This window comes from Nicotiana attenuata, chromosome 3 (genome assembly GCF_001879085.1).
Source record: "Nicotiana attenuata strain UT chromosome 3, NIATTr2, whole genome shotgun sequence".
Lineage (NCBI taxonomy): Eukaryota > Viridiplantae > Streptophyta > Magnoliopsida > Solanales > Solanaceae > Nicotiana > Nicotiana attenuata.
Genome location: NC_031991.1, coordinates 68,835,581 through 68,851,231, shown reverse-complemented (window position 1 = coordinate 68,851,231; position 15,651 = coordinate 68,835,581). Strand labels below are relative to the sequence as shown.

The following is a 15,651-nucleotide window of genomic DNA, read 5'->3' as shown; positions in this document are numbered from 1 at the left end:
TTTTTTAACTTCATTACTTCACATGGGAAAAACTAAGCTATTAATTAGCATGATAAAGGTAACTTCATTTGCTTTCACAATCAATTACTAAAAAGATAACAATACAAAGAGTGATCACTTAAACTATCTTTGACAAATATTATTTCCCTCGCGCTTCTGCTAGCCCGAGAAGCATTGCCAAAAATCTTGACGCACAATTTTTAACAATTAGGAGTGTTCAAAGGATGATATAAATTGTAAAATATTCCCATCAAATTATTCTCAGTTGAAGAAATAGGACAAGTAAATGTTTTTTAAGCGAAAGCAAGCACTATAACATTAGCCACGCTAAAATAGTAAAATAGGCCGTTAGATCATGCCTCATTGGCAAATCTACGGCCAATATAAGCAACACAACAAAAATTCGACGAAAACAAAACTGGCAATTCTAATGAATTAACAAGTAAAAAGGAATCATCATCGTCATATAATTCCTTCTTTTTGCCATCGCTTTACAGGGGTTGCGCTACTACCAACCTCTACTACCAATTTTCTCTCTCTCTCTCTCTTGATCTCTCACTTCAATTCGAATTGGAAGATCTCTCCAGCTGAGTGTGCTAGTACTGACTTCGCCACTTTGATCTCACTAGAATCTCTTAGGGTTGTTCACTACCAATCACTGATTCGGTTCCTCTTTCGGAGAGTTCTCATATTTGAAAATGGTGAGTTTGTTAGTTTCATTGTTTCTCATTGCTTCAACATTACGTTACAACTTAGATCTGATTCAAATCCGATTCGATTTGGTTGCGGTAACTGATCACCGTCGTAAGGAAGTTGTTTTCTCTAATTAGAATATTAATTTGAGATCTGGCACTTTGTTTTTTACTGACTTAATTTCGTTTCCTGCTTGCGTTTGGTTATAATCACGAATTGGAAATGGCTCAGCCTCTTAGGTTGGAGATTAAGGTACAATGCTTTTTGGCATATTTGAAAATGTTAATAATCTTCATGTATCCACCAATGCATTTCGTGCTGACTGTAATTAATTGATTCAGAGGAAACTTGCTCAAAGATCAGAAAGGGTAAAGTGCGTGGATCTACATCCTACGGAGCCATGGTAATTGGACTTTCCTTAATAGACGTCTTTTCAGTTTTAGTGGATATGTTTCTTTTCCATTTCAAGATTGTCTTATGTTAGAGTGACATATTGTTAGTATCAGTGTAACGGCAAGTTTTATTTATCACTCTTATTTTGATTGGGGATGGGGGTTTATACAATGCCGAGTTTGGTTACATAGTTTTCTTTGGATGATGAGGGTGCTTAGCTACTTTTTAATTATAGTTTGAGTTATTTGCAGCTCATTCCTTGTTTAACTTGTTGCAGGATATTAGCAAGTTTGTATTCGGGGACTGTTTGCATCTGGAACTACCAGACCCAGGTATACAGAGTTATATCCACACTTTTTTTTGGAGTGGGGGGGTGGGGGGTGGGGGATTTGGATTCCAACATCTTGAAAGATGTACGCGGTGTTCTCATTTATAAAAGAGTGTCCTAAATGTGTGACATCCTGAGATAGTGAAGTGCATATTTGAAATGGATGACGGTGATTACATCGTATGATCTCGAGCCAATGTTCATAGAGCATTCTGAACAAAATTGAGAGCTAGTAAAGAGCTGGTCTGGGTGTAGCTTATTTTCTCCCACACTTAAGATGAATAAGCTCGAGTTGACTTTTGATTATTGTGCCGGTCTCAATTCGTCAACAAATGCCTGAAATTGTTTATTTGTAAACTTAGTTGGGGATTATTAGATTTTCTATGAGTGCAATCCTATGAGAGAACACATATGCGTTCTTTCAGCAATGTACTACTGCTGACATTTGTTTATCTAAAATTTCAAGATACAACCACAAATAATATCGCCTCAATCCCGAGCAAGTTGGGGTCGGCTAATGAATCCACACTGACCATGTACTTTATTTAAGCTCATCTCAGACCAATATTATGCAAAATAAAAATAAAAATAAAAAGATCTAAAATCTTAAGCCATTATAATGCTTTTTTTTGGATAAATGAAAATTCAAGATTATTGAGCTGAAAAGCTATGGAACTCAAGTCATTTTCTATATTGGAGGGTCTTATGTTCCATATAGCGTTGCTTTCTCCTACTTTATCTCAGTGTTATCAAAGGCGAAAAGCGCAAAAAAGCTCTAAGGTCTGTTGGGGCTTTAAGCGCAAAGCGCAAATAAAGCGTGGGCTTTAATGAAAAAAGGCGCAACTGGAGAAAAAGTAAAAATATGTATATGTAATCTAAGACTAATAATTATAAGCATGAATAACAAATATACGGTGAAAGAAATTGAAAAAAAATTACGATAAAGTGAAATATCAATTGTTTAATGATGCCTTTTCAGGATTACACTCATTGGCAAGTAAAAGTGTGCCTAAGAGCCTTGATGCGATACTAAAGCGCCCACAAAGCGAGGCGAAGCGCTCAACCTGTTTTGAGCCTTGCTTCGGGGCTTAAGCGCGCCTTTGACAACACTGCTTTATCTTCCCAATCTTCGTTGCAATTACATCTCTTTTAGCCGTGAGGCGGGACTTTGCAAGTTTCTTTAGTAGAATTACTGCATTCCACTGTCCCTAATTAGGAGGACATTGAAGTGTTCAGGATTGGTGAATCACTTTAGGAATTACTGCTCCACTGTCCCTAGTAAATCTTTCTTACTGTAACATCCTATATTAGGAGCACATTGAAGTGTTCAGGTCCTTCAGGATTGGTGAATCACTTTAGGAATTACTGCTCCATTGATGAATCATGTTAGAGTTAAATCTTCTTCACTTATGTGCAAATCTGACTTCTTAGCTTACCCGGTATGAGAAGTTATTGAGCTAATATTTCACTTACAGAGCAAAACTTCATGGTTATAGTATTATCAATAGAGTGCTAATTCATTTTGATTGTTGCAGACGATGGTTAAATCTTTCGAAGTTACTGAATTACCAGGTATGCTGACAGGGTCTGAGTAGTATATTTGTTTGGTCAGGATGTGAACTAACACTCTGTTGCTTTAATGAAGGTTTTGCAGTTCTTTTAAATGCATTGTTCATTCTTTGCAGTTAGGTCAGCAAAGTTTATAGCACGCAAGCAGTGGGTTGTTGCTGGTGCTGACGATATGTTTATTCGTGTATACAATTACAATACCATGGACAAGGTCAAAGTCTTTGAGGCGCACACTGATTATATTAGGTGTGTGGCTGTTCACCCTACTCTACCATATGTGCTGTCATCTTCTGATGACATGCTTATAAAGCTCTGGGACTGGGATAAGGGATGGGTATGCACTCAAATTTTTGAGGGTCATTCCCATTATGTGATGCAAGTCACATTTAATCCGAAAGACACCAATACATTTGCCAGTGCATCTCTTGATCGGACTATAAAGGTAAGGATTTCTTCCTTTTCTTCTTCACTTCCTCCTGCGATAACCTTGTTCACAACGTTATTTTTTTCCATTTACCAATCTGAAATATTTGAATTAATGACGCTTGGTTTTTCAGATTTGGAACCTCGGCTCCCCTGACCCAAACTTCACGTTGGATGCGCATCTAAAAGGGGTTAATTGTGTAGACTATTTCACTGGTGGTGATAAACCTTATCTGATAACGGGTTCTGATGACCACACTGCTAAGGTTTGCCGATCAATTCCTTTCCCATGTTCTGTTGTTAGTTTAGACACAGAGAATCTGAATTAGGTGTCATGTAATCCACGAGACAGGTGTGGGACTATCAGACAAAAAGTTGTGTCCAGACTCTTGAAGGCCATACACACAATGTGTCCGCCGTATGTTTTCATCCTGAGCTTCCTATTATAATTACGGGATCTGAAGATGGTACAGTTCGTATATGGCATGCAACCACTTATAGGTAGATTTAGACTCATAACTACTTTATTACTATGGGATTAATTCAAATTCTATTGATTTTATATGAGATTGGATCTTTTCATTTTTTGACAGAAGTTTCTACATCTCAATAAATTGTCCAATATTCATTGTTTTGGTTTCTTTAAAGTTTGATATAGACAGTCATGTACCCAAAGACATTTTAGCCAATATGTTCAAAGATATCTTCTCTTCAAGTTGGTTGGGGTCATCTAAATCAGTGCAACCAGGTCTCCGGAAAGCTATGAGAAATTTTAAATTGATTTACATAACAACATATAAAATGACTCTGAGTCCGTCATTTTTCTTGATAAAGTAATAGGATTTTATTGACATGTTTGGGTAAAAATAACGGCCATATACAAGGAGTATACAAAAAAAATAAAAAATCAAACATCATTAATGTACTCTATATCTGGTGTGGCTTTTATCAGTTTTAACTTTTCTTTTTTGATGCGCAAGAACTAATGAAATTCTGTAATTTGCCGTTCAAAAGATAAACTTCTGTAACCTTAACCCCCCCCCCCCCCCCCCTCCAAAAAAAAAAAATGGTTGCTTCCACTGGAAAGCTTTGTACGATGGTTACTTTTGGACATGCCATATTTTGGTTACTTTTTCTGGTATAATATGGTTATTGATCCTAATTTCTGTTTGTTTTTGTTGCATTTTGTATGCAGACTTGAGAACACTTTGAATTACGGTCTTGAAAGAGTTTGGGCAATTGGTTACATAAGAAGTTCAAGAAGGTTAGTTTCTATGATAAGTTCGTAGCTGTACCTTTATTCTCTTTGGCAGTCTTGCAATTCCTTTCATTATACTTTGCATTTTAATTATTTCTGTTTTCATTTCCAAGGAAGAAAAGTTTTTATGGATGAAGAAAGAAGGAAATCACTTATTTGTAGACCTGCGGGCATAACAAATAGAAAAAACCTGAAACTAAAGAGCAAGGAGCTGGATTATCATTTCATCACATGCTCTGTATTGCATTTATTCATTTAGCAGTTATGTTGACTTGATGCACGTGCAGGGTTGTAATCGGTTATGATGAGGGAACTATCATGGTAAAAATTGGTCGAGAAGAACCAGTTGCCAGCATGGATAACAGTGGAAAAATTATATGGGCTAAGCACAATGAAGTTCAAACAGTCAACATCAAGAGTGTGGGGGCGGATTATGAGGTGTGAGATGATCCTGGCTTTTAATGTTGCTCGCGTGATTCTTTTCACTGCTCAATACTGTTTAGTTAAGTGCATGTTTTCTTCATCTCTCAGGTTACTGATGGAGAAAGGTTGCCTTTGGCTGTCAAGGAATTGGGAACTTGTGACCTCTATCCACAAGTGAGTCAGCTTTATGTTGAAACCAGAACCAGGGTCATAGCCTGTTCGGCAATAATTATGTGGTTTCCATAATGCAGCTGTTAGTTATGTAGGCTTATTCTTCTTGGAGTGCTTATAGTATACTTGTCTTACTAGCGAGAGGCTAATGTTATATTACTCTATCTCTTTTATTATTTGGGAAAGGCTGTCCATATACTCGAAACCTCACCTACTATTAATCTCTTTTCTGATTTTATTCTACATCGGCGTTTCTATTGTCAGGCTTTATTTAGGGTGTCATTGTCTGTATTGATGCTGTAAAGATCTGGTGGGTTATTTCCTTTTGTCTGGTCTTTTTTATTATTAAATTTTTTTGCGTTGCTTTTCTTGCTGTGTCATCTTGTTATTTGAGGTGTTGTAATTTTTGTATGCAGTCATCGTGCAGTTTAAAGAGTGGATAGATTATTGTAGTTTGCATTTTATTTTTTTAATTTTTTTTTGGTTTTGGTTTGAAGAATATGTAGAGCTCACTGATTTGGTTGCATCCTTTTTGTCCTACACAGAGCTTGAAGCATAACCCAAATGGAAGGTTCGTTGTTGTTTGTGGAGATGGAGAGTATATCATATATACTGCTTTAGCATGGAGAAATAGGTCATTTGGTTCAGCACTGGAATTCGTTTGGTCTTCTGATGGAGAATATGCTGTTAGGGAAAGTACGTCAAGGATTAAGATCTTCAGCAAAAATTTCCAGGTTCACATTCATCCTCCCAACTGGTTGCCTCCAAAGGTTCATTGCATCATGTACCTATCAAAAGAAAAAACAAAAACAAAGTTGATTGCATCACGTATTATTTGAGTCTGATGATGCACTATTTTATATATTTGACTTGAATCAACTGTTTCTTTCCGACCTGCCCCTTCTATTTAAAGCCTTTGTTTTCAGTAAGCTTTTACTTCGTAGAGCGCTTGATAAGTGAGTTTTTTTTCACATCCAAGCGATGAGTTATAGTGTAATAAATGCATTGGCTTCTCTTTTCTCGAAGCTGAAGCATGCAGTGTGTCATGGTTTCTTCTTGTTTGTGTGCTGGCCTAAAAGGTGAATTTGGTGATATCTCCAGGAAAAGAAGAGCATCCGTCCTACTTTCTCAGCTGAGCGCATCTATGGAGGTACTCTATTGGCGATGTGCTCAAATGATTTTATTTGCTTTTATGATTGGGCTGACTGCAGGCTGATACGGCGAATTGATGTTAATGTGAAGGTAACAAACATAAGCTTCACTTCTATAGTAAGGTTGTTTTACTCAGAAGTCGTAACTTCATTTACGTTCTTTTTTAATTTATTCAGAACCTGTACTGGGCTGACAGTGGTGATATGGTGGCAATTGCAAGTGATACATCGTTCTACATACTTAAGTATAATGTGAGATCTTCTTTCTGAAATCAAAACTACATATGCTAAAGTTTGTTATTCTTTTCTTTGCATAATTCTATTAATGATCATCTGTATGTTTGTATCATACCTGCAGCGTGATGTGGTTTCTGCCCATTTAGATAGTGGAAGATCAGTAGATGAGCAAGGCGTTGAAGAAGCTTTTGAACTTCTTTATGAGATAAATGAACGGGTCAGGACGGGAATTTGGGTTGGCGATTGCTTCATTTACAATAATTCTTCATGGAGACTTAACTACTGTGTCGGTGGTGAGGTATGATTGGTAGTGCATGCTGCTGTTCTTGCACGTATATCCGATGAACTTCTTATTCATTTATGTGAATCAGCAAATTATTTTTTGTACGTTTTAGGTGACCACAATGTTTCATTTAGACCGGCCTATGTACCTGCTTGGATATCTGGCTAACCAGAGTAGGGTTTTCCTGATTGACAAAGAGTTCAAGTGAGTAGTCTTCTGGGAGATTTTGATATTGGATACTTTGGCCTGAGATTATGATTCTTGGATAAATGAACTCATTTCCTTTCTGTGCAGTGTCATTGGATATACTTTACTGCTAAGCTTGATCGAGTACAAGACACTTGTGATGCGTGATGACTGGGACAGAGCAAATGAGGTGCTGCCATCGATTCCTAAGGAGCACCATAATAGGTAAATCGCATATTTAAGTATTGTCTTAAGTCAAAAAAAAAAAAAAGATTGTCTTCGAGGAACATGATAAATATTGTGCATGGTCTTGCAACTTCCTTGAATTTTCAATTTGGTTGTAGTATGTCAATGAGCTGAATTTTCTGGGTTATATCAACGGTATCATTTGTGCTGTAAAATGGTTCTATTTCGGGTTACTTCAGAGTAACGTGCTGCTCTTATAAACTGGGGGATTGGCGTCTGTATTCCATTTGTTTGTATGGATAGTAGTTCTGTTAACTTTTTGTGTATTTATACGTTCAGATCTGATTGATTAATCAAATCTCTTTTCTGAAATTTTAATTTGTGATGCTTTGTGCTGCTATCACATAGTTTCTGCAATATCTAAACCTTCAGAAGGGGGTGGCGGTTTGCTTTGTTTTTATTGCAAGTTTCCTAAGTTATCATCAAATGTATTCCCTGCTAGTGTTGCTCATTTCTTGGAGTCGCGAGGTATGGTAGAGGAAGCATTAGAAGTTGCAACAGAGCCTGACTACAGATTTGAACTAGCCATACAGCTGGGAAAATTAGATATTGCAAAGGTGGGGCTTCTAACTCAAAGCATGTGGCTGGACTTCCATATGTTCTTTTAAACTTGTTGCTTCGAAAGAACCATATGTTGTTTAGAAGTGTGGCCTTGTGATTTGGCAGGATATTGCAGTGGTAGCTCAGAGTGAGTCCAAGTGGAAGCAGTTGGGTGAACTAGCCATGTCTGCTGGAATGGTAACTCTTACTGCCATTAATGGGAATCTTATCTTTGCAAAACTTTTCATGCCTGCTTTTAGTTTTTTTATCAGAAAGATGTACGGTTGAGATCTTATGAAGGATGTCGTGGCTTGTGTAATGCTGTTGGTTCCAAACAATACTTGTTTAAACTCTTTCTTTTAGCTTAACTCGGACTACTATGAAATATATCATTCAGAATAAAGTTAAGTTATCCAGCTCTTTCTTTTGTATTTAAGTGGTAGAGGGTGCTTCGTAGTTTGATCTCTTCAGATGCCAGTAGTGCTTCTTTTCTGAAATGCACACTTCTCCTTTACTTTCTTGAGTTTCTTCAGAGTTATTGCTCATTTGCTATGTTTTATAGCTGGAGATGGCAGAGGAATGTCTGAAGTTTGCCAATGACTTGAGTGGTCTGTTGCTACTCTATTCTTCACTAGGAGATGCTGAAGGAATAACTGAACTAGCAACTTTTGCCAAAGAGCAGGGGAAAAACAATGTCACATTCCTCTGCATGTTCCTTTTGGGTAAAGTGGAGGAATGCATTCAGCTATTGGTTGATAGGTATTTCTTGTCACTAAAGAACTTATTGTTTAGGGGTGTTTTCAACAGTTGGATTGACATATAGAGTTACAATTTGTTTGCAGCAACCGGATACCTGAGGCTGCTTTTATGGCTAGATCTTATCTGCCAAGTAAGGTTTCTGAAATAGTTGCAATTTGGAGGAAGGATCTCAGTAAGGTCGGTGTTTTTCTGATTTGAGCTTTCTTATCTATATACATCTTCTGGATATTAAAAAAAATCTATATACATCTTTTCATGAATTTCTGGAACTTTCGACCCAATATCTGGTGGGATGGCCCACCAGAGAGATCTGTTAGAGCTGCACAACCATCTAGGTTAGATTTTCATTTCAGTTTTCAAACTAAGTGGGAATGAACTTCTTGGCCTAAGTCGCTGGTGCAAAGAAACATTGGAGCTCTTTACCTCTAGGACTTATTATTTACACCTGTGATCGGCATCAAAAGTAATATTTTGGGACAACTTCCCTATTTCACTTGCATTTGTGTATTATCTCCATGGAATGGCCACAACAAATATGGTTGATGAGTTTTCTGAGTGGCCACTGTGGCCAGGAAGCCGACCATTCTGGCATGGATAGGTTGTACTCAAAAGTGATTATATAGCTTCATGCAGGATTACACATTGCTCTATCATGTGTAGTCCTATAGCAGGAAATCTGTTGTGCTTTAATCTGGTTTGTTCATGAATCTGTCATGCAGGTTAACCAGAAAGCAGCAGAAGCTTTGGCTGATCCTGAAGAATATCCTAATCTGTTTGAGAACTGGCAAGTTGCATGTGCTGTTGAAGCTAGAGTTGCAGAGGAAAGGTGTTGATAATGGCTTTCTCCACTTCCCATGCATTTCTTCTCTATTCTCTCAGACTATTTCTTTTGAAAATATTAGTACTTTTATTAGTCCTGCTTTATATTATGGGAGTTCCTCGTTTTCCTTTGAAATTCTCAAATCTTTTGGTCAATTTTTTCTCCTTTTCTTTTCTTGCTTGGAGAAATTTTGCACCAATTTGGACAACTTCTAATTTCTGATCCAATTCCTACGTAGGGGTGGCTACACACCAGCAACTGAGTATGTAAATCATGCTGATAGATCAACTAACAACCTTGTAGAGGCTTTCAACAACATGAGAATGGATGAAGATCCACTTGAAAATGGAGATACGGACCACGAGGTATAACATGATGTGTTTCTCCATTTGCCTTCTCGTCAGGGTTGATTTGACATTCTGTGAATCTTTTTCATAAAAGAGAAATAAAGAACCATATCTTTATACGTGACTAAGAAGAAGTCTTTTCCTCGGTGTTATTTAATACCCATATTGAGCAGCTTAGACTATCAACTGGTGTTTGTGAAAACAATTAAATGTGTTTGTGTTAACTGTTCAGGTTGCACAACAGAGTGGTGATGAGGTACAAGAATTGGAGGCAGATGATGCACAAAATGAGGAACAAGAAGAGGGCCAAGAAGAGGCTGTGGTCGTGGATGCCGACTCTAATGACGGTGCAGTACTCATTAATGGAAACGAGGCAGACGAAGAGTGGGGTACGAATAGTGAAGGAAAACCGTCAGCCTAAAAGCAATTGGTTAGGCCGGTGTGAAAATTCTAGTTTTGTTGCTGGTGATTAATTGAATTTCTTTTTTATGTGTTTTGACACCCATGCCTTTAAATTCTTCTGTTGTTTGTATTGTGCTGTCCTGTTTTTATCATCTTTTATTATGTTTGTTTTTAGAAAATGTTGAATAAACTATGACTTACTGGAACATTTAATGAACTTCAGCCTAACCCCCTTCAAGAAAGCTAAATTTTGTAGTCTGTTCTCTTCTTCCCTGTGGATAAGTTTTTAAGCATATGAAAATTTCAAGCCTAGCTGATTCGAAAAATTTGAGGAATAGAAAGATTTCCGTCCATTATGGGGTTGCTGATTTGGTATTCTTATTTTTTTGGCACAAATTAGTGCAGTTGCTACCATTTCTTCTTGAACTGGTTTTGCCTTTTATCTGATTATCATTTATCACTATTATAGTTTATTTTGATTTTGCCCTTCTCCCTCTGTCTCTTATACTTTATATTGATGCTTTTGCAGTGCTTACACCACGTCACTAGGTTCATGGTTCCAGGCTTCCTGCTGTATGTAATTCGTTCTTGTGGTACAAATTAAAATTCTCCATAAACTGTTGAAAGTGCATGTCTTTTAACGGCTCATCTGTATGTCTACACTTGATTAGGTGTCTCAAGTCTCATAAACCTCATTGTTTGCTGTATTTGCTCAAATGGAAAAAACCTGAATAAATTCGTGCTTTGTTCTTGAAGTTTGGCATTCTGTTCAACTCAAAAACTAAAGCCATATGGCAGGGCGTTCATGCCCTCTGAGGAATATAGATTGTGTTCTCTAGTTTTCCAGCTGCATAATGTTAGTCAAGTATATCGCTGCTATACCTAATTGGCAGTGGTCAATTGTCCTACTTCGGCAAGTCTCAATTTCTGCTTGCAAAGTATCGCTAATTACAAAGCTCTGCATTTCTTCCCGTTTAAGATAGAAGTTTTATGTCTTGGATCATCGTAATAGTGATTTTTCTTTCTGTTGCAGGTTCTATAGGTGTTTCCTTAAAAGAGGGCGTTCAAGGGACCGAGGATGTATCTGCCACCAGTGGTGTGATTTTGTAGCATTGAGTTTTGTAGGCGTACTGGATGTATGTTCCCAGATTCGGTTGTTAGCTTTAGTCACTTATAGTTGTTTTATTATAATATTCTTTCGAGGTTTTTTCACCCTTCAAAATCCTTACATGCCATTGTCACTGTAGAAAACACTTAAAACCATATACGGAAGTGGAGATAGTGCAGAAATTGTTAAGCTCCATGTCCTGTGCCATACCCCGCTATAATTATGTTCAGCTTGCCCGTTAATCCACTCCCATTAGTTGCAACACTTGGAAGGCGAGAGGATTTGACATGCTGTTTTTTTTCTTTTGTTTTGGTACATTAGAAATGGCTAAATATATCTTTTAAAATATTTGATAAACTAGGATTTGATATGCCTATGCTTCAAATAAAACAGCTCTATTGGGTTACCAACGCCAAACTAAAGCAAGCTTGGACCTAGCTCTTTCACATAAACCCTAACTTGTCCAGCAACTTACACCATGTTTTAAAAAATTAAGGAGAAGAAACAGTGAAGCTCTCACTCTTAATGTTCGAGTCTGCAAGTACCATAGGATCTGAAAATTAATACTATACTTCCAACACTTTGCCAATTTGGAGCTGACATCAACTAGAAAGTTGAACCATTTTATACCAAGCAATCCAGGAAACAACAAAATAAATACAGAAAAATAGTGACCCTTATCTGTTTGTCAGGAAAGCAGAACTTTGTTTAACATCAACTGTACAAAGAAAAATCAATGTCAAATACTATCATCGGAAATGTTAAAATGCTAGATAATAATCTCCATCCCTTTTGTATCCTCTAATCATTATTCTATAAGTTACGATATCAGGAGAGATGTTCTCTTTTCTCATTCTATCAAACAACCTCTCAGCCTCATCCATTTGATGCAAACTTGGAGAATTTATCAATGAGGCAATTTGTGAAGACATCAGGAGAGATATTCTGTCTTGTCATTTCATGGAACAACTCCTTGGCTCGTCCATCTGATCCAACTTGCGAAATGTATCAAAGAGGCAAGTATAAGTAACAACAATAGGCAAGAGTTCTATCAAAGAGGCAAGTATAAGTAACAACAATAGGCAAGAGTTCTCTTTTTGCATGACGCGAAACAAAGCACGAGCATTTTAGAAAGAAATTACATGAAAAAATACTCGGTTCAAGCCCCATTTTCTTAATCTGATTAACAACATCAATAGCATGATCAAGCAGTTTATTTGCAGCAAACACCTTGACTAGTTCATCAGCTACAAGAGTTGAACCTGTAGCATTATTACGCGAATCGAGAGCAAGATGGAATACCTTAAATAAGTCAATACCAGCTTTCTGCAAGTAGAAAACCATATTGTGTTTAAGCAGCATGTACACTTCCGTATGCATTCCAGCAAATGCAAATGTATGTATCATGCTGTAGGCATTACTGAATAGGCCAAGCTACATCTCTTCATAGCTTTTTCAAAAGGGATCTCTTTTGCAACTTCCTAATTCAAAGACTTGCATACTCTCACTACAACTGAATACAACTTGCGAACTTTCCAGCCTTGTAATCTTCTTATTGGAATAACAGCTTTATCACAACCATACAACAAAGATACTGTACAAGTACCATAATAACAGCTTTATCAAACACATACATAGAATGGGTTTTTAAACTTTTTCGTTTGAGATCACACACACAAAAAAATAAAAAGAAGGAAAATTAACAGTACCTCGTATATTTCTTATGCGATCTACTTGTTTAAATTTTGTTCGCAAAGTTCTGTTGATCTAGAAGCTGAATTGGGAACATAAGCTAGCATTAGAGATTCTGCCGATGAAAACTAACACAATCTACTATGAGTAACTTTTTTCCTTCCAACGAATTCGTAATAGATGATGATCATTTTCATTGAATTTGTTGAATTCTAATATTCAATTAATATCTAATAGTAGTAGATTTGGTGATAGAATTTAAGGGTCCATCAAACTATATAGAGAACCAGGTTCTCTATTAGTTCCCATCGAAACCACGCACACTGCAGTAAGTAAATGACAAGAGGAATTTTACGTGGAAAATTCTCAGCTCAACGGGATTAAAAACCACGACCTATCCTTGTAGGATTTCAACTTTACTACATTACAACATATGTAACCTAGGAATTAACCTCTTAATCCCTCACTAACTTGTAACACTCTATTACAAGGCACTTTGTAATAACTGTATTATAAAAACTTTATAACTCGACAAACTCTAGCCAAGACACAAACACAAGGGTTTATGATTTACAAAGAGTTTCTTACACAATACTTCTAAACAAGCTAAGTAGAAATTACAATTGAAGAACTATTACAAAGTTACAACTCAACTAAGGACATACAATAACTTGATATGGGGAACTGGTTCGTAGCAGTGTTGTTCATTGTTCTTGATGCACTTGAGAATCATTTTCTTGATGATCAATCACAGTGAGTGTGCTTGAGTGAAATCTCTAAGTGTTCAAGTGATTTGTTTTACCTTCCTTGATGTTAATAATACATTTGTGACATCCCTTAAGATGATGTAAGCAAGGTAGGTAAAAGACACTCCCCATAAAGTTGACTGCTGCATTGTTTCTGCACTGTACCGTGTGCAGGCAACAACTTTACAGCTGGGATAGTTGACTTGTGCAGTTTCCTCGGGAAACGGTAGCTATCTGTTCCCTCTGGTGTTCCTTTGACTCTGAAGAGTTGAACCATATCCCAAGCTAGAACCATTTGATCTTAAGGTCTTGAGAATGTGTAACAGGTTCCTTATATGGTTCTTGATAGTAAGTTAGATCATCAAAACATAAAACAAGGTACTTATAACCTATCAATTTTCTCCTTTTTGATGATGACAAACTTATAATTGAAAATCCCACAAAGAGCCACAAAGAACCAAACAATGAACTAGAAAGGCCATTGAGTTTCCCCCCGAATCTCTATTCCCCCTTAATTAGTGCACATCATTATTCAATTATGAATAATCTTCTCCCTTTTGGCATCATAAAAAGAAGAAAACCAAGTAAAAGCAAAAAAGAAGTCCAGTGTGGTTAACTCATGCCATATGTGTACACATAACATAATAGAAAACAAATATATAAGAGCAATGTATACACAGCAAAAGAGAAAAGCTTGCATTTACTCAATTTGGATTTTTCAACAGGATAAGTTTCAATGTTACAAGCATCATCCACAATTCAAAACAAAAAAAAAGTACCACAAACATCATGATAAACAACCATAAGAAATGGACACTAAAAGATAAACTGGATACTGGAGGGAACACTGGCTAAGGAGCACTGGAATGGGGGGGCTTAGAGGAAGAGGCAAGGATTTAGAGGATTAAATCTATTCGAGCGTTCGCTGACAGTTGCTTGTTGAGCAGTCTCTCTTTCAGATCCTTCACTTGTTTCTTGAGCTCAGAGGTCAGACGAGCAACCTCTTCGCTTTGAGAGCTACTGGAACCAAGTGCCTCCTGTAGCTGACTTAACTGAGTCTCGAGAATAGCATTCTTTGCTTTCAACTGCCTTATCTCAGCAGTAGCCCTGTTCTGAGCATTGATCAATTGAGATATGGTAAAAGTGCTTCCAACCCTTCTAACTTTCTCGATACACTCGCATTCTTCAAGAGTGGCTTTGGAGAAGGTTTGCTTCTTAGTGCCCACTTTAGCTTGTCCTAGAGGAGCCTTAAAGTACTCAAAGACCTTGGTGAGCAAGAACTCATAAGGCAGCCCATGATTACCATCTTTAAAATCTGCCATTTTTTGCATGTGCTCTATCATGATCCCAGGAAGGTTGATGGTAGTGAAGTTGTCCAGTGCTTCCATGAGGAACATGTCTGCACTAGAATTGATAGATCTTCTCTCAGCACGAGGGAGCAAGACCTTGACCATCTCAAATAGCAGTTAGTACACTGGAAGGAGGGCCTTCTTCTGTACCCGTTACCCTTGCTGAACTACTCTGTCTTTCAGGATGGCGTTTCTGAAATTTTGAGAACAAGATCCTTAACACTAGACAGCCCTTCAGCAGGCACACCCAGAATAGATCCCAACAAAGCAGAGTCCATTATCATTCCAACTCCATTTACTAGCACATATATGTGATCGTTTTCAACTTTGAAGAGGCCGACATAGAAACTTTGAACTTCCTCCTCATACACCTTTGGAACATCACTAGTGAACAAATGTGCCCACTGTTGAAACTCACAAATTTCAACCAACTGTCTCATACCAGCCTCCTCCAAAATGTCAGGGGAAAATGTGCGGCCCGTAGCACCTTTTAATTACTCAGCTTCTCTTTCCCAGCACTCATTTGA

At 37.4% G+C, this 15,651-nt stretch overlaps 1 protein-coding gene across 7 annotated transcripts; it reads left to right on the top strand.

The window, feature by feature from the left end:
* Positions 440 to 11,639, top strand: LOC109224028 (coatomer subunit beta'-2). 7 transcript variants are annotated; one of them, XR_002067681.1, is made up of 26 exons: positions 440 to 701; positions 925 to 945; positions 1,035 to 1,096; positions 1,364 to 1,418; positions 2,950 to 2,986; positions 3,100 to 3,425; positions 3,541 to 3,672; positions 3,759 to 3,907; positions 4,602 to 4,670; positions 4,952 to 5,102; positions 5,196 to 5,261; positions 5,804 to 5,992; positions 6,360 to 6,500; positions 6,587 to 6,661; positions 6,768 to 6,944; positions 7,042 to 7,133; positions 7,224 to 7,340; positions 7,804 to 7,918; positions 8,028 to 8,099; positions 8,464 to 8,660; positions 8,744 to 8,837; positions 9,380 to 9,486; positions 9,719 to 9,845; positions 10,060 to 10,292; positions 10,759 to 10,802; positions 11,263 to 11,639. XR_002067681.1 is itself a non-coding variant. In XM_019388568.1 (26 exons), the coding sequence occupies exons 1-25, from the start codon at positions 699 to 701 to the stop codon at positions 10,776 to 10,778; spliced, it is 2,751 nt and encodes a 916-aa protein (XP_019244113.1). In that variant the 5' UTR covers positions 440 to 698; the 3' UTR covers positions 10,779 to 10,802; positions 11,263 to 11,639. The 7 variants fall into 7 exon arrangements, 3 of the variants coding, with proteins under 3 accessions (XP_019244113.1, XP_019244114.1, XP_019244112.1); XR_002067682.1 differs by having other exon boundaries at positions 10,759 to 10,822; XM_019388568.1 differs by having other exon boundaries at positions 10,060 to 10,216.